The 23,155-nt window shown below is 32.4% G+C and overlaps 1 protein-coding gene across 7 annotated transcripts in view; it reads right to left on the bottom strand.

Annotated features, from left to right (window-relative positions):
- Nucleotides 1-22,920, bottom strand: part of brp (ELKS/RAB6-interacting/CAST family member bruchpilot) — a 528,827-nt gene extending 505,907 nt beyond the window's left edge. For all 7 annotated transcript variants that reach the window (XM_072520526.1, XM_072520528.1, XM_072520527.1 and 4 more), the window contains exon 1: nt 22,530-22,920. In XM_072520526.1, the coding sequence (XP_072376627.1) occupies nt 22,530-22,813 (284 nt within the window). In that variant the 5' untranslated portion in view covers nt 22,814-22,920. The remainder of the gene's footprint in view (nt 1-22,529) is intronic.
- Nucleotides 22,921-23,155: the final 235 nt, after the last annotated feature.

Below are 23,155 nucleotides of genomic sequence, written 5' to 3'. Positions count from 1 at the left end.
CCTGTTTGATAAGCTTTTTTTTTGTCTTTAATTAATTTTCCTACTTCTTCGTTCCACCACTCAGGATTTTTTCTTTTGTCAGCTTCTTCGTACCCCAATGCCTCTTTGGCCGCCTGATGAATGCAATTTTTTATATCTTGATATTCTTTTTCGGCTGTTTCTCTTCGAGTTAAGTGAGTTAGTTTTGAGGCTAGTCTAAGTTTGTAGAGGAATTGTACTGATTCGTGTTTGAGGCTATCAATATTATATCTTATCTTTGTGGAAGCTACTACCTTCTCCTGTTCAATTTTGTTCTTGTTTACTTTCCTGTAGTGTATGGTTATTTTTGCGACCACCATATAGTGGTCAGATCCGCATTCGGCACCACGATACACCCTTACGTCATTTGTTTGGAGCCTTTTGTTTTCTGGTTGGATGAGATAGTCGATTATAGATTTTATCTTTTTCTTTGGTTGTTCCCAGGTAAATTTATGTATATCTTTGTGCTGATAAAATCCATTCATTATTTTAAGCTGTAATGTTTCACAAAGATCGATGAGTCGCTCTCCGTTGTTGTTTATTTTGTCTTCACCATATCTTCCTACCACATTGTCTTGTAATTTTTTGCCTACCCGAGCATTGAAATCTCCTAATAGGCATATTTCTTTGGATCGGTTTACATGTCAACATGCTTCTCTTCAACTATAACTATAATTCTTTTGAGTCAATATTACATTTACAACCGACTAGTAAATTTTTTCAACACATTAATTGTGACTTTCTGATTTCTAGAAGCTAGATTCTCGCATAAAACTGCTACATATTAACAACTGTGGTAATGTTTATTGAAGTCAATGAAGTTCATTGAAGTTAAAAGGATGAATTAAATAATTTCTCTTATAAATAATATTTTTAATTTTAATAACTAGCAACTAGTTTTTTTCTGTTTCGACATACACGACAACGAATATTAATTATGTATTTTATACTGTTTATTTTTTCGTTTTTTAAGTACTTTTTGTAATGAATGTTATACTCATTAGTTTGTGGGAATATACACAAAAATTCCTCGTTTAAAATTCCTCTTCTCATTATTTTACATGGCAATAACAATTATTACGAACGCTAGAAAATTAAACGTATCATAATGGACGAAACTACATAATTAAGCTCCCAGTTTGTCACCGCAATGACTGATCCTATGTTGATAATCAATCTAAATAATGCTCTCCCATTATAGTATCAATTACAATACGACAAGTTTATGTTCCCATATAGTACGAGAGCTCCAAATAAAGTTAAAGATCAAAAGAACAATTTGGTACTAAAATAGAAAAATATCGTAAATACATTATGTATTTACAAAATAAAAATTATATGCCTTGATACTTTATGTTAAAATTTTTACTTATATTAAAAACTATAATATTTATTAAATGTATAGTCATGCAGAAAAATTTTCAAAAAAGCTCCAAATTGATATTTTCACCTGGACAATTAAATCTCAAAATTGATTTAAAAAAACGTATTAAGTATCTAAAGCGCAAAATAAAAAACGATAAACATAATAGTACTATCATTGTGTAAGTAAATGGCATTCGATTGCCATTAGTAATTAATATTGTTTATTTTTTTACCTAAGCTTAAATTTTGTCTTGATCAGGACTTCTTTCAATTTAATCAAAAAATATATAGACAACCAACAGGTTTAGCGATACGTTCTCCATTATCACCTTTTTTAGCTGATATTATCTTAGGGAGCTTAGAACAGAAATTGGTTAACAACAACGCCAAAATAGTTTTTTGGTCAAGATATGTTAATGATTGTATAACTCTCATACATGGAACAAAAGATGATGCCTTACAGATTCTGGATGATCTTAATAACATACAGAAGTATGTATTTAGATATATAAAACATATAGTTCAAACTTTTACAAGTGTCGTCAAAATTTTGACGTTAAGTTCGAGTCCGAGTTCAAGTTGAGTTCGAGTTAATCAACCCCATGTAGGGGGTAAACTACGAGTTCCACTGTATGGAACTCTCGATGGAAGCAATCTAATAAATATTATATGATTATCCAACATTCTTATATGGCGATCCTAGACCAGACGGAAATGGAGCAGATATAAAATAGGAGGAAAGACGGCGAAGGACGAGGTACAGGAGAATGGTGTTGTAAACAGTAATTTCATCGTAAAGAACAAAGATGTCAAACTAGATAAGAAGCTAAAAGTACTGCTATACATAATTACGGCAGTTCTAGTATTGAAGTTGGTATGGTGAGTATGGAAAGGGACATCCATCGAGGCATAGTAGCAAGATCAACGGCAAATCTAGACGTTTAAAGTAGTATGTCTGTATTATCTGTTTTTATGATACTTCTTGCACGATTTATTGCACATTTTTATGAATAAATAATATAATACATTTTTTTTAATACATACTTTAGGTCACTAATTTTTAATAAGACTTTTCAAGAAGCAAAGCAAAAGGTTCGTGAAGAAAGACTTACCTAAAGCTAAAGAAAATAAAGAAGAGGTGACGACACAATTAGTCGAATTATACAATAAATTCATAAATTTAATAAGGAAAAATTGGGAGACATTAACGAACAAACAAAGAGAGACGTGGAACAAATATTTTGGCAGAATCAGAGATAGAGTTTTGCGCTCGTTTCAACTAGTTAATACAAGAGTAGTAGTTCCCAGCTAGATACATCAGCTAATCAACAAGGAAATAATAGAGGAACAAAGTGACAAAGATTTAGAAGACGAAAAAAGCGACACAAATTAAGAAATAAGTATGGCTCTTAAAATCAACGAATTTTTAAATATTGCAAGCAAGGTGTTGCCCAGCGAGATTGATGGAAGCGCAGGTAAACTGCAGTGATTTTTAGATGCATTAGAACTCCTTGAGAAAATAGCGATAGGACACGAGGAAACAGCCATAACATTAATAAAGACAAGATTAACCAATAAGGCCAGAAACCTTATAACTACAGAGGATACAATTCAAAGAATAGCAGCGGCACTGAAGAGAGAACTGAGAGGCGCCAGTCCGAAGACGGTAATAGCTAAATTGGCGAAGAAAAGGACATAAAGATGCAGTGGTCTATGCATCTGAAAATGAAGAATTAGCAGAACAGCTAAAAGTTGCATACATAGCGGAAGGAATGCCATTGGAACTAGCGAAAAAATATACAACGGAAACTCTAGTTGCAACAATGAAACACAATGTCAACACAGAAAAAACTAAATTAATACTGGAAGCATGTAACTTCACAACCACACACGAAGTAATGTCCAAATTTTTATCGATCGACGCGACAGAAGATAGCACACAAGGAAGATTGTTAAATTATAGGACAAAGTACGAAGCTAAGAGAGGACAGCACCAGTATAGGAGAGCATATCACAACAAATATGACAAGGGGAGAAGACCTACCTTTGAACAACAGAACGAAGCAAAGGGCAACCAACGGAACTATACATACGGAGGGTATAGACAATACAGCAATCAGGCATATAGAGGAAACCAGAGAGGAGGACATAATAGGAATGTAAGGCTACTAGAATTAGAAGATAGCCGAGGGAAATAGGAAAACCCACAGTTGGGGTTTTGAATGATCAAGATAACAGAAATACACAGTTAGAAGTGGAATATTACATTTGCAACTTCGACTTAAACTTAACAAATTTCGTAGAAATCAATTATCATAGACACAGGAGCCGATATTTCCATACTCAAATGTTCACAATATTGTATGCAGGAACATGTGAAACCAAACACAAAGGCGAAAATAAAAGGAGTAACTAAAGGAGAATTGCAAACAATGGGAGAAATCTAAACAACACTAGAAGTAAAAGAACGTCTGTTTGAACATACATTTCAATTAGTAAAATCTAACTTTCCCATTCCAACGGACGGAATCATTGGGAGATACTTCATTTCAAATTTTCATTGCATATTGGACTACGCTAATCTGAAAATGCACATTACAGACGACGGAAACTGTTATATTAGTACGAACATTTTAGATAACATAGATAATGACACGATAATAATACCGCCTAGATGCGAAGTTTACAGGATAGTAAAAAATTTTCAAACACTAAAGAACGACAGAGTAGTGGAACAACAGGAGATACTACCTGGAATAAACAATCGCATTGAGCAATAAGCAATGAATAATATTATTGAAAGGATTTTAAATTTTTAACTGAATTGGTTTACTTAGATCTGATTTCTGGATGCTTAATTAAATCCTGTTACATCCCTATCCCTCAGAAGAAAAATTTTTTGAGTGCTGTTCGTTTTAAATCAATTACATAAACTCTTTTTACACTTGGATACTTGGATAGCCAAATTTTGACGAACTGGTCCTGAAGATGCTCTGAATGCGAAAGTACTTGGACAAGATTTAATAAAAGAACTATACTGAATATCTGCCCTTTATTTAAAAAAAAAAACATAGTTCTCTGTTGAATTCGATTGTTGTAATCTTTTCTTTGGTTTTTGTTGATCGTTTTCTAGAAAGTGAGGAGAATGAAAAAACGAGTCCTGACATTAACTACTTTTTTCTATTTCTTCTAGTTGTATAGGTACCCTGCAAAACATACGAATTTGGAAACCCTGTACCGTTTCCGCTTTTAAAATTCATTTTTCTTTTGTTAATTGATAATATGTAATTATATATAAATATATATACATATATATATACATACATATATATATATATATATATATATATATATATATATATATATATATGTATATATATATATATATATATATATATATATATATATATATATATATATATATATATATATATAAAAGTTCCCCTTCTTTTATTGCAAGCTGTTCCAAAGAACAACTTGATATCCCGAAAAGCAGCAAATGAAAGAGTAATAGTCCACTGTGGAAATTTCAGTTGAAGTAGGTTTAGTGCCCGTTTGAGTAAAGTAGTTTGTGCAAAACCGTACATAAAACAGAGACGGAGATATAAAGTAGATCTAACTGAGACACCCATCGTTTTAATTGCAAATTAGTCTAGAATTAGGGTTACCCTTAACCCCTAACATAACTTTTATTTCAAAGTCTGGATTAACGTCCACCTCAACATATTCAGTGCGTCGATGTTAAAAGCAGTGGGTCTGCGGGATTTGAAAGGTATTTAATTAAAAAAAGGTTTATTTGAGAACAAACAAAGGTATTGGTAAAGAAATGGATATGAACCCCGGTATATTTTTAATTTATCCTAAATAAATAATTCCTTCTTTTTACCATATTTCTTTTGCGGGTCGGCTTCTCTAATTACATTTTACTATAAGTTTCTGTTTTGGATTATACCAATATCAATCTCCTTGATTTATTTTTTTTGTCTAACCGATTTCCACCACGCGTTTTCAACAGTCCTTTCTTATAAATTCCATGTTCTCGGTAAGTCTTTCGTATTTTATTTTTATTTTGGAGCCTGAATTAGTTAGTAACACAGTGCTATGTTATCCTTCATTAATCTTTTACATTCTACTATCTGTTTCTCTCCCTTCTCTAATCTTGTTTTATTGTTATTCCTAGGTTATCAAATTGCGCTCTATTTTGCTATTATTGTTTGCTACATTACCTTTTAATTCCATTCTATTTTTTTCTCTTTCACGTCTATATACTTGATACTTAATAGGAAGTATTCCCTTAGTAATAAGAAGTTTTTCCTTAAAGGAAAAGGAAGAATGCCATACTTTTTAAACAAGGGTTTGCAGCTGACGCGATGTTATGCTTTGAGTCAATTCGGATTGCTGCTTTTTGAAAAGTGAAAATTTTGTATGCATAGGACGAGTTTCCCCAAATAATTATACAATATATCAAGATACTATGAACAGTTTCAAAATAAACTGACCTTAGAATATCTCGACTCACAGAAGTAGCCAATCTGCGCATGGCAAAGATCTGTGAGGCGAGCTTCGTAAACAATCTTTCAATATGGTGCGACCAGTTCAACCTTGTATCCATATTAACACCTACTAACCTTACTAGTTGAGATGGTTTAACCCATCTATCGGAACTAAATACTATCGTATGGGTTATCTGTTCTTTTAACTTAAGTTTGTTATAGTTAAACCAGGATTTAGATTTTTCTAGTATTTCCTAACTGTAATCAGTTTTACCTCTACATAATAAGGTTGTGTCATCTGCAAAAAGAACACAGTTGGTATTTTCAAACACACTTGGTAAATCATTTATATATATATATATATATATATATATATATATATATATATATATATATATATATATATATATATATATATATATATATATATATATATATATATCAAGAATAGCACAGGTCCCAAAACTGATCCTTGTGGTACTCCGGTTGAAAGTGGTAGAGGATTAGGTTCTTGATTATTAAATGCAACAATCTGTGTTCTTCCTGTAAGATATGATTTTAAAAGGTAGTTTATGGTACCCCTTACTCCATAGTACTCAAATTTTATTAATAGTGTTTGATTATTCACACAATCACAAGCTTTTTTAAGGTCACACATTAATCCATTAGAAGGTTCACCTGGTTCAAGACCGTGAACACTATGTTCTATTACTTCTTATAAAGCTTTAGTTGTTGAGTATTTTTCTCGAAAACCAAATTGAGAGCTCAGCGTTCCACGTTAAGAAAATAACATTGCGGAGATAGGGCCATGTATTTCTTATGGACGATAGAAGAGCAGCGATGCCACGATGAACACAAGCACGATTAAGGGTTGTATAATTTGTATTTTCGTTTTTACAGACATAATTTAAATAATTGTTTTTTAACGTAATTGACCAAAAGTGTCCATTCGAAACAAGAGATGAAAAGTAGGAAAAATGATTTTAATTACATAAATAGTATTTACAAAAGATAATTTTATTTTATCTTATTTTAATTATAGTAACGACAGTTTATTTGTTTTTCGGTAAGAATATCATATACCATGAATCATAGAAATCAGTAGAAAATATTGCTTAGTTAAATCATGCACTTTGCCGGCTATTAAAGATTTAAAAGCAAATAAACGGACCGCTTGGAATGCATATATCTAATTACTAATTGCAACTTAAAATAATACGGTGTGCGTATGTCAGCGATTTTATGTCGTTCTCTGAGACTACATAATGATAATAAGGCTTTGTGGTTCTTCAGTTGTTATTCTGACTTTACAGTTAAATTTTAATTGAAAATGGAAATTTGAAAAAGTATCGACAATCTAGTAAGCCGCATGCCTCAGAGTTTTGGCAACACTGATCTCCATAAGCCTAATGTTATTTTCTTAACGTGAAACGCTATATAGATATAATTGATTTGTTATCCAAATAATTTTTTAAACGATCTTTAATTAAGATTTCAAAAATTTTACTTATTATTGGTACTATGGTAATAGGTCTGTAATTGTCTGGAGTATTTTTATTTCCTTTCTTATGAAATGGAATTACTTTTGAGATTTTGAATACATCAGGCCAGTAACCCTCTTTAAAAAATTTGTTAAATATTATCATGAGTGGTTCAATAATTCTATCAGGAGATGCCTTAATAATTTTACTGTTTGTGTACGCATTCTTCCACATCAGATGCTACTATTGGGGCCTTAAACAATATACTCGAACTTCTAGTTAGCCTGCTAAAATAGTAGTTTATATCATGTTCAGAGTTTCCTATTGATTTTGATATAATATCTGCCATATTCGTAAAGTATTGGTTAATCACTTCTGGTGTTAAGTTCAGATTGGACGTAGTATTTCCCTTATTTAGGTTTCTTTTTTAACAATACTCAATATTGTCTTACTTTTGTTAGTGGATTTGTTTATTATGTTAGCATAAGCAGTACATTTTTCAGATTTTATTGCTTGCTTGCATTTTTTTCGGATTTGACAATGTTTAATCCAATTGTCAGTAGTATGTATTTTCCTAAAAGTTGCTTTACAATCGTAGAGTTATTTCCTTAAATTTCGAAGTTTGCGATTAAACCAATAAATAGCACGTTTTCTGCTCTTCACATTCTTGTAAATTCTCTTAAAAAAAATGCTGTATTCTTCACACATATATCCACACATTTATATCATAAACAACTCTGTCATGTTGGTTGAATTACAGTGGATATCGTCAAACACATTTCAATCTTTGGATTTGATTGTTTCCACAAAGTTCTTAATATTTTTTTCAATAATTAATCTTTTTTTGGTCTTTTCTATAATTGTAGACACATTTTTTAAACTACTTATAATAGCAAATATACCTAAATGATCAGATATTACAGGACCGTAGATACCTGTATGTATTTAAATTGTGTTATTAGTAAATACAGTATCAAGGGAAGAGCTTGAAGTAAGTGAAACTCTTGTGGGCGCTTTTATGAAATGTTTTAAGTCGTACATGGTTAAGAAATTTCGTATTTCTTAACCATGTACGCCACCAGTGAGAAAACCAGTGGCAAAAAAGGAAAAAAAATTAAAATCGGATATATTATGAAAAAGTCTAATGGTGGCACAAATTGACTCCAAAGAAAAGAGCATCGGTTAAGATGGTTAGGGCATGTTCAACGTCGAAAGGTTAATCACCTAATACGAAGAATTGCTGATTTGCAAGTTCCTAGTAGGAGTAGGAAAGTACCACCAAAGAAGCCTTGGAGTTTCTGTGAAGGGGATTGATATTGCAATGACCTAAGCTACAAACTTATAGAGGAATATAATAAGGGAAGTCGACCCTGCATAGGGATAAAGGCAAAGAGAATGGTGATATAGATACTTACGAGTATTAATGCAAGCTGATTAAACAGTATCTTCTACCGAAACAAAAATATTCAGAGACAAGAAGAGAAACGACAAGAAACAGAATACGACTATCTTATATACTAAAACGCTAAGCCCTTTTCTTGTCCACCACTTTACTCAAAAACCATATTAGATAATTAAAATATTTTTTCGGAATATTATTAGTATTACGTATAAGATTGTCAAGATATACTTTTGGTATAAAAATTCACTTTCGGTTTTGAGATGACCGGAAGTTAAAATTTACTTTAAGTTTTAGACCCCACAATGTATATATGGGTCGAAAGGTCTCGTCGAGACGAATCTAAATATGTACGTCCGGTTGCGATCCGACACCGGAAGTGACCGGAAACGCGCGAAAAACGTCAAGATAGAGCAAATCTGACACCGGATTCGTGATCAGCATGCAAAATTAACTGCTAAATGATATCCATGTCGACATTTAATGAACTAAAAATTGCATTTCGGTTTTGAGGTCGACTTCCGGTTTCGTTTTTATTAGTCAAATCAATTCAACGTAAATTGTTCAAAAATGTAAGTTCACGAAATTATCATTTATAGTTTTTGAGTTATTGATAAAAATATTTTTACTTCCGGTCATCGTATATATTGTATATTTTTCTCGCAAAATAAAAATTTCATTTAAAAAACTCGATGTCGAGTTGGTTCGCTAGTATGATCTATTGTAATGTAGACTCCAGAAAAATATCCATTAATGACAGATAATAAACTAAAATGAAGAAAGGCCTTTAATCATGAAAGAAAAAAAGCATATCTGCACAAATTATAAGATAGCATGAAAAAAGGCAAATTCAGTAGGAAAGATGGATACCATAAGAGAGAAGAGCGTTAGGAAACTCTTAAGTAAAAATGAAAACAGCAGGTAGAAAAGGATTTAAAAAAATTAAAGATTTGAAGCAAAAATGGTAAAAGACAGAAACCAATAGTAGACAAAAAGTTAACAAAAATTAACACGCTAAAGATTGTGAAAGAAAGATTTATAAAAGCAAATAAAAATAACACTGTCCCTCTCTCCCCAAAAAGAATTTTTAAGTGAAAATCAGCTTCAATTTTGACGGGAGTTTACAACTTTGTACATTACTTTTTTACCTCCGCTATTATCGGATCTTTTATTTTGTTCTTGGTGCGTCTCTGCATTGATTGTTGGGTGTATTACTATTTGCTTCTCGACATATAATGAATTTGGGATCACCATTGGTATATGGGCATTACAATTTTATATACACAAAATAAGTCTGATGAAAATTGTAAACTAATATTTAGTTGTTCAGACGAATATTTTAAAATGCAGTAAATCGGTCAATAAAGTAAAAAACAAAACATTATTTATTTTTTCATCTTTTAAACCTTCGTGATGGAACTTAATAATTTAGTTCAAGTTCTCTGTTGTACCCATTTCATTATCATTGTTAGTGTGTCAAGGATAGATGTATTTAGATTTAGTTTACAGCAATGTTTTGGTTGATAGAGAGAACCGAAGTGTTATCACACGATAAGCTATCTCGACATTGTTTTGATTCAATATCCATTACTGTACACTGAAGGATAGACGTGATAGAATCCTCCCACATTTTGAACGAATTAACATGTACTAATCTACTTTATGTTGACCTAAAAATATTAATAAATTGAGATTTGCGTTAAACATACAAAATTCTTTATAATTATACGATAGACTGACGGAGGTTGCAAATTCAAAATATAATGTCACCGCCAGATCAGAAAAATTGCAGTGTACCTATGCCATACTTCTTGACAGTCTAATTACAGAATCTAAAAGCATGAAATTAACCCGCTTATTCGGTTATAATAAAACGAAAGAAAAATTTTAAAATGTTACAATTCTGTATTGTTACAGAGGAAATAGATACTAGTGGATACTAGTAGAAAGTAATAAAAAAAGTAAAAGTTAATTTATAAAAAAATCTTGTCAAATTTGAAATTATACTATGCAATACAAAAATAATACAACACTTTGCGACGATTGGAGAAACGACGGAAATAAAATACGACAATAACATCAGTATATGAGGAGTCGACCTCGACATTCTTGGCAAATAAATCCCTATAAAGAATGGACTTTCAGAAATGTCCAGATAAAATTTGTTCTCGTGCGGATCTTGGTCGATTTAACTCAAAATAAATATAAAATATTTCTGGTGCAATTTCAGTTTCTCGCCACATCGTAAATTGTAAGAAAGAAATTCTTGAGCGTTAATTTATTATATATATATATATATATATATATATATATATATATATATATATATATATATATTATATATATATATATACAGTGATGAGTGTCTTACCACCCGGCAAAATAGTAGAAAAGATATAAGACAGATTAAGTTGTGAGATAGTACGAGCTAAAGCTAATTCTTAGACGTGGCTATTTTACTTCAGTCATAATTATACGGATGACCTCGAAAATATTTTATTTTAATAATTTTTGATGTTAGAATAAATAATTGAATAAATTAAGATAGTAAAAAACATTAATTAGTAGCGATTTTAAATTATAAATCTTTAAGTTTATTTAATAATAAAAATAACTCAACTGAAATATTTGACTAAACTAAAGGTAAGTATGTTCGGTCCGAAAACAATTATTGTATGTGGAATTGGTGTAATAGTTAGAGACGTGGTCTATTGACAAGAAGATTGGAGTTTAATTCACACCAAGGATAAAATTTTTGTTTTACTCAATCAAAAAATAATAGAAAATATGATACATATTAGGTAACAACTTTTCGAAAAACTCATTATTTACAATTTATTCTTATTCCAATGTTATAAAATAGAAATACAAAATAATTCAAATTCAATTCCAGTTTTACAGTCTTCAGTTGTGAATGCAAAATAATCCGGTGAATCTCAGTGTTAATATCAATTCCTCTGTACAGGTAGATTTATAGTTCTCTGTCCTCTGTACAGTTTATTTTTGTAGAATTTTTACTTATTTAAACAGTCTTTTAATTTTGAAGAATTTTTACTTTATTTTCGAAGTACACCGATACTGTTGTTTCAATAAGATATTTATGTTTAACTTTAAACACTTCGAATACTAGTAACGAGTGACATAAATGTTTAGTGATTCAAAGCAAAACGATCTCTGCATAATTTCAAATTATTAAAAAAAAAGAAAACCACAATGTGGGTTTTGAACTCTAATCGTCTGCGACGTCTGTGTCGCAGTGTCGAATTCTTACCACTAAGCCACGAAGGATTGATAAATATTCTGTGACAAGAGTGTATAAAACTCCTCAAATCATAGTAGAAATTATTCTTGGTTAATAATTTAAAACTTTAGATTAAATAATCACTATTAATTAAATTATTTTATTCACATTTTTGCTTTATTGTGGTCAATCAGTTTTTACTTTATGCCAAATTAAAAATGGAAATACGTCACACAAACGACGTTATACATAATAATTATGTCCGAGGTGATTTAGCTCGAAGCTATCGTCTAAAGGTGTGAGACTATCTATAGTGGTAATGTAATGTAATATAAATTATAGGTTTCTACCGATTATTTCCCACCTCTACGAGTTTCATCTCTTTTTATTTCACAAGGTAACTGCGTTTTCTATCTCTTACGTTAAAAAGCCGGGTGTTAAGACACTCATCACTGTATATATATACAATTTTATTAAAAAGAGTATACAATATTACAATACTTTTTAACAGCTCTAACTGAATAACAAAACTATTCAGAAACACAATTACTACTACTAATTGAACTGCCAACTTTCTGTCTATATACATTTTGTGACGTTCCGAAACTTACAAGACATTTCGAAAGATTTCAATGACGTCTAGAACATTCTATATTTTTAACTTTTCTCCTTTATTTATATAAAACACTGCTTCTTCCTTTATATTCCCCTTGAATAACTGGTCTATCAGGGATCGACTGAAGCCAATAGAGTGGATCAGTTCCATGGTAAGGAGCTAGTCTTTCGATATGAACTACCTTGGGTTTTAGTTTACCAGCTTCGGTTGATTAGATTGTTTATTTTCTAGAAAAAGGTTTAGGGGCCTTCGCGAGTTCGTTAAAGTTTCGAAAAAAACCTTTTGGATTTGTCCGTTTGAGATTGTATAACCATATTTTCACCTCTTTCGAAAGTTGTCCCGGTAGCATACTTGTCGAGCCTGGCCTTGGCTGTATCACTTCAAACTTTTGCGAACAAATTCGTAGACTTTTTCCAATTTTCTTTTCAAACTTTCGATGAAGATCAAGGATTAACAACGGTCTTCTTCGCAGGTAGGCAATTCTCCAAACATGAGATTTTGATGAAGCTCTATTTTTCTTCTGGTGAACATCATCTATGAAAAATAACCCCTTGCTTTATGTGCGGAACTTCTATAGGCTAGCATAAATACAGGAATTAAAGTATTCCAATCTTTTTAGTTAACAACTAACATTGAAAAGTTTAGAAAAAAGTTTTTATTATTTTTTCGCCCATTTCTTAACACTAAAGATTTTCATTAATTCTTGCCATCATTCTGATGAAAAATTTAGTCCCTGATCATCCCTAAATCTAAAGGAACTTTATGTCTTGACACGACGTCTGTTATGCGTTTGCTACTGTACTCGCTTCTTGATTAGAAAGGGGTGCAATTTCAGGCCATTTTGCAACACAATCCATTTCAACCATCAAGTACTTGGTTGCTTTCTCTGTCATCGGAAGTACACCCATCATATCAAGTGCAATTCGTTTAAAAGGTGCTGCAGAAATATATTGTACCATTTTAACACGACTTCTTGTTCTAGGACTGTTTCTACAGTTACATAAATCGAATTTTTTATAGCAATCTGTTCTGCTTCTCTGTAAGGTGTTATTTTGACTCCAAATTGTTGAACTGTACGTATTCCATTGGGACTTTCCCACTCCCAATATAATAGGCCATTGAAAAGACATAGAGTCTTTAAAATTTCGCTACATTTCGTTCATTCCTGCCAAATAGGTTTTATTCCATTTTTAAGCCATTATCGTATGACTTTTAAGTCATCGTCTTTCTCTTGACACTTTTTATTGCTTTTTAGCCTTATCATTATGTTCTTCCTATTTATCTGTGCTCATCTTGAGATTTACTTGTTCGGTTACATTATTTTTTTCTTCAGGCTAAGACTGGCTTTGATCCTGTAATTCGTTCAAAACATCTTAAAATTCTTGTAACTGTCCACTTAAGACATTCTTCTCCTTCGCCAATTTCTCGCATTTGTATTTCATATCGGAGTGTGTAGTGTTGATATCGGAGTGTGTAGTATACCTTACACTTCCCTTGCAAAATTTAAACCTGTTCTGTTAACTTTTCTATTTTAATTTTACTAATCAGATGTAGCTGTTTCAGATGAGCAACTTTAGATTCCAGAGAATCGTTTTTCTTTCTGTGGTTAGTTATATTAGATTCATACCTTAGAGAACTATCTACTATTATTTCTAGTGGGACTTTGTGACGGACTTCAGGATCTCGAACTAGTCGACCTTCTGACCTCATTCTTTGATCCTTTTCTCCTTGTCTGAGATCGGCTTCTGCAATTATTATGAAAATGTCCTATTTTTCCGCAACTAAAACATCTTCTCTTTTCAGTTATTTAAAGAACAACTAAGACATCCACGGAGAAAGCTACAGTGGCCTGAGAAAAAGAACATCAAAACCTTTAGAATAAAACAAAAAGCTTAATGCAAGTAAATAGTACTGAAACGATGTAACGTCTAAATCTACAGAAATAGCAAATTACAGAGAAATATTCTTTATAAAAATAAGTAGGTTAGAATGGACCTTCTAGGGTAATCCTATTATCAATGCCTGTGTAAAATACAAGTAGGCCAAGACTAAGATAGAAGGAAGATATAGATACGGAAGTAACGAAGATTACATGCGCGCAAATTGCCAAAGGTTGTCGATGGACAGTGACAACTAGTAAAGAAAACTAGGGAAGATAAAGGTTTAGCTAATGCTTTAGTACCACAAATTAATGATGATGTCAATCATTTATTTTTACTTGTAGGGAAAGCCAACCTTCGAACAAGAGCCTATAATTTTTCTTCAATTTTGGGGAACAAAAAATTCATATTACTGCAAACTGGAAAGGTTCTTTTGCATAGATTGTATAGGTGCCAATGTCATATCGAAGGATTTAAGTTATTATGGATATTCAGTCGTTTTATTTGCAAAATGTGCATGTTACATTCTCGACTAATTTTAAAGTATCTGGTGTTTTATCTGTCGGTAATGCCATTCTGTCTTTTGACATGTTTAGTATTCTTTTGTTTAAACCAACACAGTAGTTTATTCTTTTCCGGGTGATGGTTATTAAGGAGAACTTTTTAATATATCATACAAATTTCAGAGTACGTGAAATTTTTCCGGCTTAAAAAATCTCTTCCACTTTATACTGTTAAATGATAATTTAAAAATGAAAGTTATTTTAAAAACAAGAATTTTAATGCACAGTTGATATAACAGAGTAATGACTTTGTAGGCTAAAATAGATAAAAAAAGTAACAAATTCAAGTATCTAGATTAGATATATCGACAAAATGGTATGATTAAACGCATAACGGCTTTCAAAATTTAGGTCTACCCTAATATGATATTAAGATATATATGATATATATCATGGACAACCAACTGCAACAATAAATCAATCCTATTAATCGATAAGATAGTTTCAAAACAAATTCAGATTTCTGCTTTAATCTGGAGCCTTCTAAAAATTGCAAGACATGGCCAGACGATGATAAAGATGTTAAAAGAGACATGGGGAATCTAAAATTTGCATTCCACGACATGTCTATTCATCTAAGCAAAAATCCTAACGAATTTGTTTCTCGTACTCATACAGAGTAGATCCGAATAAAATGAAAAAGACAGAAAAGATTTAATTTCACGTTCAAAGCGTCTATGTATCTATTGATACGTATTTCGACTTAAAAAGTCTCATCAAATTTTAGATACCCCATGTCTCTTTTAACATCTTTAACATCGTCTGGCCATGTCTTGCAATTTTTAGAAGGCTCCAGATTAAAGCAGAAATCTGAATTTGTTTCGAAACAATCTTACCGATTTTTCTATCAGATGTCGCTATTGCGTCCATAACGAAGCCATGTTATTGTTGCTTCTAATAAGACAGAGAAGATTATTTTTCACGTTAAGAACGGCTATGAATAACTATTCTGATGAGACTTTTTAAGTCGAAATACGTATCAATAGATACATAGACGCTTTGAACGTGAAATCAAATCTTTTCTGTCTTTTTCATTTCAATCCTATTAAGTTTTAACATTACCAATTATCAATAGACTCGTTACAACTATCAATCAGAGTAAACTGAGGTAGTTTGAACCCATTAGTAAAAGAAGAGTGAAGAAAGTATGTGGAAAATGACAGTCGACGTAAATGTAAATGGCAAAAGGTGTAGAGAAAGATTTGCATCGCTACGGTCATATCAAATAAAGAAAACGACTTGTTAATGTTTCTGGTATGTAAAATAACATGCACAAGAAAAATATGAATGGACAGCAATAGTCAACCGAATAGCATAACATTACTATATTCTTACAACGGAAAGAGGATATAAGAGGAGATGAAGGGCTATTATTCCAGAAAGACAAAGATATATTAGGAATAGAGCAAGTATGGCAAACTAGAAGAGAGGCGATAACTATAGCAAATATTACATTATTCCACAAAAGAACTAAATGAAACAGGGAAGAATTGGTTTGATGAAGAGTGCCTTAAAATAGCAACCGAAAAGAAAAATATTAAGACAATTGGCACTAACCAATAATAATGATGGTATAAACCAGAATTACAAATATTAAAGAAGAGTAATGAAAAGGGTATGTAGACGAAAGAAAAGATAATATAACGAAAAAATAATACAAGAAATAGAGGAAAGATTTCAGAAAAAAAATCGTATCAAGAATTTAAAAACACTGAAAGCGGATCCAGAATTACAACTTGCACATGAAAAAAGGAGATGGAACACTCACGAGTGAAAAAGGATCAGTAATAATATGGGAGACATTTTAGTGAACTAATTAATCGGCAAAATACAGATAAGAATGAAAATTTTCTTATAGAGAATGATGGCATAATAACAGAACTACCTAATGAAGGCGAGATTAAAATTATAATCAATGGGGGCACAAAAGTATATGATAGGATAAGAAGGAATAAAATGTAAAAGGAAAAGTAATAAAATGAAGCACTAAGCTCCTTGTGCATACCCGCAAAATTGGTTAGGTTAGTAATAATGACTGAATAGCATACGAAATCATGTAGTATGGAGAGGATTCCCATCGGATGAATTTGAAGTGAACAGAGGTATTAGAGAGTATCCGTTATCCACGGTGCTTTTTAATTTGGCATTAGAAACAAAAATCAGAAATAGCCGAGTGGAAACGACCGGAACCATTTTAAACAATGGAGATCAATATCTGGCCTTTGTTGATGATCTTACTATTCTAACGAAAATAAGAAATGTTATAAAAAATAGAAATGTAGGCCAAATATTATGGCTCAGAAATAAACCAGGAAAAGTTAAAGCATGTGATACTCGGAAATATAGAGCGGAAAGATAAGAGACAGTTTATAAAAGTAAACTGTCCCTTTTCTTTTTGCTGATCTAATGAATCAAGGAAGGATAATTTCGAGAGAATGGTCCCTTTTCTGTATCTGGAAGTTCTTATAGAAGAGAAAGATTAGAAAATATGGGAACTGAATGCCAGATTGGCAAAAGGAAATAGAAGGATAGGAAGCCTAAGACCACTGATGAAATCCAAATATGTATCGAAATATATGTATACACATACAGGGGAGACCAGTCTATCATAGCACCCTGGGTATGATAGCACCCTACCAATATCTTCTAAACGCAACCATACTACAATATGTCAACTTCACACTGTACTGCATAAAAGCGTAAACGTCACTGTATTCGACGGCAACGTTAAAGTAAGCTAGGTTATCAAAATAAAGAAGTTTTAAAAAATTTGTAGGTGCTGATTCATCATTGACAGGTACAATACGTAATAAGCTTGTAATATTTATATTTGTTGAAGAAGTTTTATGTAATAAATTATATGTTAAGAAACATGCCTTGTACGCGTGCTATTAAAGTCAAAAATAAGTAAGGTTAGAATTTGTATGCAAAAAAAGTTTGTTTGCTTTGTTGCGTATTAGGCAATGATGGCACCCTAAACGTCTGGCTTTGTTGGCATATGGTGCCGTCATAGCCATATGAAGCATTCTCATATTTATTTTATTTTAGAAATATTGGGTGATTCGATGGATAAAAAAGACAGTCTTGACAAGAAGATGATATGAAATCTGCGCTGGAAGAAGCAAGAAACAAACATATGGGTTGGAAATGTGCTGCAAGAACTTACAATGTCCCTGTAAGCACGTTACGTAGAAGATTTCATAAGAAAAATCGCTACAGATTTCACTAAAGGTTATTTGGGTGGTAAGCATTCCACATTTAGCAAGGTGTTTGAAGAAATACTGGTCACCCATTTAAGAGATCTTAAAGTTCATTTTTTTGATTAAACATGGTAGAACTTCTTAGACTGGCATTTGAAATAACAGTGTCCAACCATTCACCACATCCTTTTAATAAAACAAAGAAATTGGCAGGATGGGATTGGGTGCACGAATTTTTAAAAAGAAATCCCTCTTTAAGTTTTTTTTACTGTACATTCCAGATCTGCAAAGATATTCGCAACAAAAGTACGAAGAGAGGTATTCATTTTACAGTGATTTGTGCCATGTATGCGATTGGAACATTTGTTGCTCACGGTATCATTCATCCAAGGAAAAAAATAAACCAAGATCTCCTAAACCACGCTTTGACAGGTTGCTTAGGATTGTATCAAGAAAATGGATGGGTTAATGGACATTTGTTTCTAAAATGACTCATACATTTTAGAGATTTCGTGAAACCATCATAGACTACGAAAATGCTTTTATTAGTTGATGGGCATGAAAGTCATAAGAACTTACGATGTATTACAATTTACGAAACAAAATAGTATTATTCTATTTTGTCTTCCACCTCATAGCATAGTTTACAACCATTGGACGTAAGCCTTTATAGGCCTTTAATCATTTATTATGATCAGAAAATTTAGAAGTGACGCACTGTCAAGTAGGGGAGTTTTTTTGTAATGCATACAAAAAAGCAGCTACAATTGAAAATACTTGTGGTTTTTCTAAAACAGGAATTCAACCACTAATATGGATATATTTCCTGCTTACGTTTTCGCTGCTGCTGAAAATACAAATATTATAACGAAAATGACTTGCCAAATGAAGTCAGTGAACCTGAAGTACCAGTTGAAGAAGCAGCCTCTTCTTTAAAAGTAGGTTCTAAATCAAGTTTTCCAGAATCAGGCGAACATGAAATGTCAAAATTTAAGGAAGCTCTCCTTCAAATATCGCCAATGCCGAAAGCACCTGTATCAGAGGATGGCCTAAGAAAACAACAAAAAAGAGGGAAAATAAATATTTTAAACAACTGATTAGCTATTGCAGCAGTACAGCTTACACAGTCAGAAAAAAAGGAGAAAAATATACGGAAGATGATTAAGAAGAAAAATGAAACCATGAAGAGAATAATTGATGAAAGCGAAGAAGAGAAAGAAGTCAAAATTAACGAAAGATACCATAAATCTGATGCAGCTTGTCTCTACTGCAATAAATTATATTCAAAATCCAAAAAAAGGTGGAGACCTGGATTCGTTGTCAAAAGTGTAGGCCATACAGAATCTGCAGTTGTAGAGAGAAAAATTAAAGTGTTTAAATGTGAATTATGCATATAAATGTTTTTTTTATTACTAAATAGAGTTTTTGAGTTCCTTTACAGTTTTATTTTATTTATTTTAAAATATTTAACTTCGAGAACAAAATAAACCATAAAATAACAAAGTATCCCGACTATTCCGGTATGATGGCATACTTTGCTTTTTTTCAAATTTGACTATCAAAGTCTTAGTTTTTTTTTTATTTGTCAAAATCTTTTGTTATTACAAAGAGTAACGTGTTTTTCATGATAAAAAGATACTTTTATCTATTTAATTAAGGAATTTACAAACATTTTTTTTAGGGGTGCCAACACAGACTGGTCTCTGTGTATTTAATTTGAATATTAAATATATAAAACGATAATAGGGTCCAGATACAGTGACGTATAATAGTGAAGTATGGACAACGAAAAAAGCAACTACGAAGAAATCAGAAAGATGTGAAAGGAAAATGGTCAGAAGTATATATGGAGGGGCAAAAATACGGTGGGAGGTTGGGTTCGACGAACACACAGGGAGCTAAAGGAACTGTATAACGAACCAAGTACCAGTCGCTTCATAAAGGCACAGCCAGTGAGATGAATGGGGCACGTGATGAGAATGGAAAGGAAGAGGATGCCAAAGATGATCCTAAAACGGGGGCCCTTGACGTAAGTTTTGTAATATTTAAATGTTTTAGCAATTCTTAGATATAGTATTTTAGCCGTTTGTTTCATAATTCGACATGTTTCCTGAAGAGGGTTTTGTACCAATGTATACTTACTGTTCTTACCTACGGTTCTTAAACTTGGACATTTACAAAGGAAAATATGGAAAAAAATATTAAAGACCCAAAGAGCCATGGAAAGGCAAATGCTGAACATCAGGCTATCAGATAAGAAAAGCAATACTTTGATTCGCAACAAAACAAAAGCGACCGATGTATTAACGCAGATAGCAAAACTTAAGTGGAAGTTCGCTGGACATACCATAAGACAGAAAGACGAGAGATGGAATAAGATGATTATACATTGGAGACCATATAGTTACAAACGAAAAAGAGGAAGGCCACAAATGAAATGGTCAGATGACTTGAAGAAACACGCAGGCCTGAAGTGGATACAAACTGCCGACAATAGTGAGACGTGGATGAAGGAATAGGAGGCCTATGTCCAAAATTGGACAGCAAGGGCTGTATAGATAAATAGATAGAGTATTTTAGCCCTAGGCCTTCAAGGCCTGTTGAGCTTTGTAAATAAATAAAAATAACATGCACAAGATAGACATATATGTACAGCAATAGTAAACCGAATAGCATAACATTGCTACATCCTTACGAAGAAAATAGGAGATGTTGGGATGAACAACAGAAACATTTTAATGAAATTGGAAGGTAGCTTATTTTCAAAAAGTGTAGTGACAAAAACGAAAATATTAAAAATAAATATACTAGGGATATTCTTGATTGGGTACCTATTGACGCTGATATTTTGGAGGGCATTGGAAACATTATTCGACAGCAGATAACGAGAAAATGAGAATCACTAAATATCGAACACATAAAAAGACGTGATGAGAGACAGATAACACTTATTTGTATAGAGATGTTAATATAGTTCAAAACAAACATCTAACCAGTCATATATTATGGAAAAACGGTCCAGTATAAAGATAAAGAAAAACAATTACGCTGAAAAATAGTGTGCTAACGAAGATATAGCTTTACGAATTTATGATAAAGACAAATACTTGTACAATCTTACTAACAGAAGCACTTACCTTCAATTGTTTGACACAAGGGTACAAAGCAATAATGCTTGTAAATATAGAAAGCATATAAAGAGATAACTTGAGTCAATTGTTTTTATAACAATAATGAACTAAATAATGGAAGCGTATTATGTAAAATTATTATTATTATGTAGAAAGCAGGGAGAGATATTCTTTGTGGAAACAAATATTATATCTTAATTATTAAATAAGGATATACGAAGCTGCGTTCGATCGTTTTTTTACCTATGCCATAGACACAAAAGACACCAAAAAGCCACCAGCTCAAAATAAATTTGTGGCAAACATGTTAAAATAACTAAGAATGTAATATTAGTTATGAATTCCGAAATGGGATCACAATGTCACATCACAACTTACAATAGGTTAACGATAAACAGTACCTGGTAAACAAAGGACCTTTTATTTGCGTAACAAAGAGAAAAAGCAGACACAAATACTTATTTATCAAAACAATGCCCAAAATATCGATAAGAAATATTACTTCCCAAATAAACCTCCTACCTACGCCGCTGCCAGAAATTTTGAATGAAATAGCGTCAAGTCGAGGAAAGCCAATAAAAAACTTTAAGATCATAAATTTTCTGCTCTGGAAAATGTTGATCCTCGGAGTAGAGAAATGAATATTAACATCTAAAATAGTACTTATGGACAATTATCTATTTTTAACTTTTAATATATAGCGAACTTATTGGGAGCCACTTGACATCTGTATAGATGCTATAATTGTTCAATAGATTTTTTAGTATCGCATTGAAAGTAGCTTTTAAATCCTAAAATGAAATAAATTAGGAATTATGAATATGTTGAAAAACATTTTCCGTTAATATAATTGTGATGAATAGTTTTGAGATATAATAATTGTTTGTTTTGAAAGATTGTATGATTTTATTTTCATTTCTATTTTCGAGAATAATGGGTATTATATATTCCAACACAGATATTCTCTATCAATACAGTAATATGCTCATAGTGTTTTTAACAAAGCAACATTAAAGTGGTGCCAGTAGGAATACATCTTTCAATTGTATTGTTGAGTATAGACAGAGGATGAAATTTTTGTTGTTTATAAGTGAAACATGTCTTTTATATATAGTGAGTAAATTATGAAAGAGTGAGCGTACCTTGTGGCGCTCCTAGAGCGATGATGCCCAGGCCCTACGGTCATAGGCCTTCCTCTCTCCTCCAACATAGGACTCCCCAAATCCTCGTCTCTATAATACGGCGAAGAATGGTGATACCCGTACCCGTGTTCCGGTGAATTATTACCCGATCTCGTCTGCCTCAAGGGCTTCCGACCTAGGGGACTGCCACCGGGGTATGCCCCCCGACTGGGGGAGCGGTCCACAGTGGGAAGTCTCACGCCTCGCGGAGACCGGGTTCCCCCCACGTACGCGTCACGGGACATCTCATGACATTTTACAGCATTTCAAGACATTGTCTCACTTTTTACGGGACTGACTCTCTCACAGGGGTTGAATTGTGTCTCCGCGAGCTGTTCGATCCGTGCCTTACTCGGCCACTCTGTACACTGGACTCGCTGTGTCGCTGATCAATGAAACGGGTGTAGTGTGTGGATGCGTGCGCAATGTACACGCGACACCTACATTCGACGCCAAAGGCGGAGGAGGATGTAGGTAGAAGGGCCCGGGATATTATCCCAGGTCGGCGATTCGCAATCCCTCGAATTCTTTGTATCTCTTCAACGCGACAATAAACATACGAGCTGTGTATAATATATCCACGGCGT

The sequence above is a fragment of the Diabrotica undecimpunctata genome, chromosome 1, assembly GCF_040954645.1.
Source record: "Diabrotica undecimpunctata isolate CICGRU chromosome 1, icDiaUnde3, whole genome shotgun sequence".
In the NCBI taxonomy this organism is placed as follows: Eukaryota; Metazoa; Arthropoda; class Insecta; order Coleoptera; family Chrysomelidae; genus Diabrotica; species Diabrotica undecimpunctata.
This window is presented reverse-complemented; position numbering and strand designations above follow the sequence as displayed.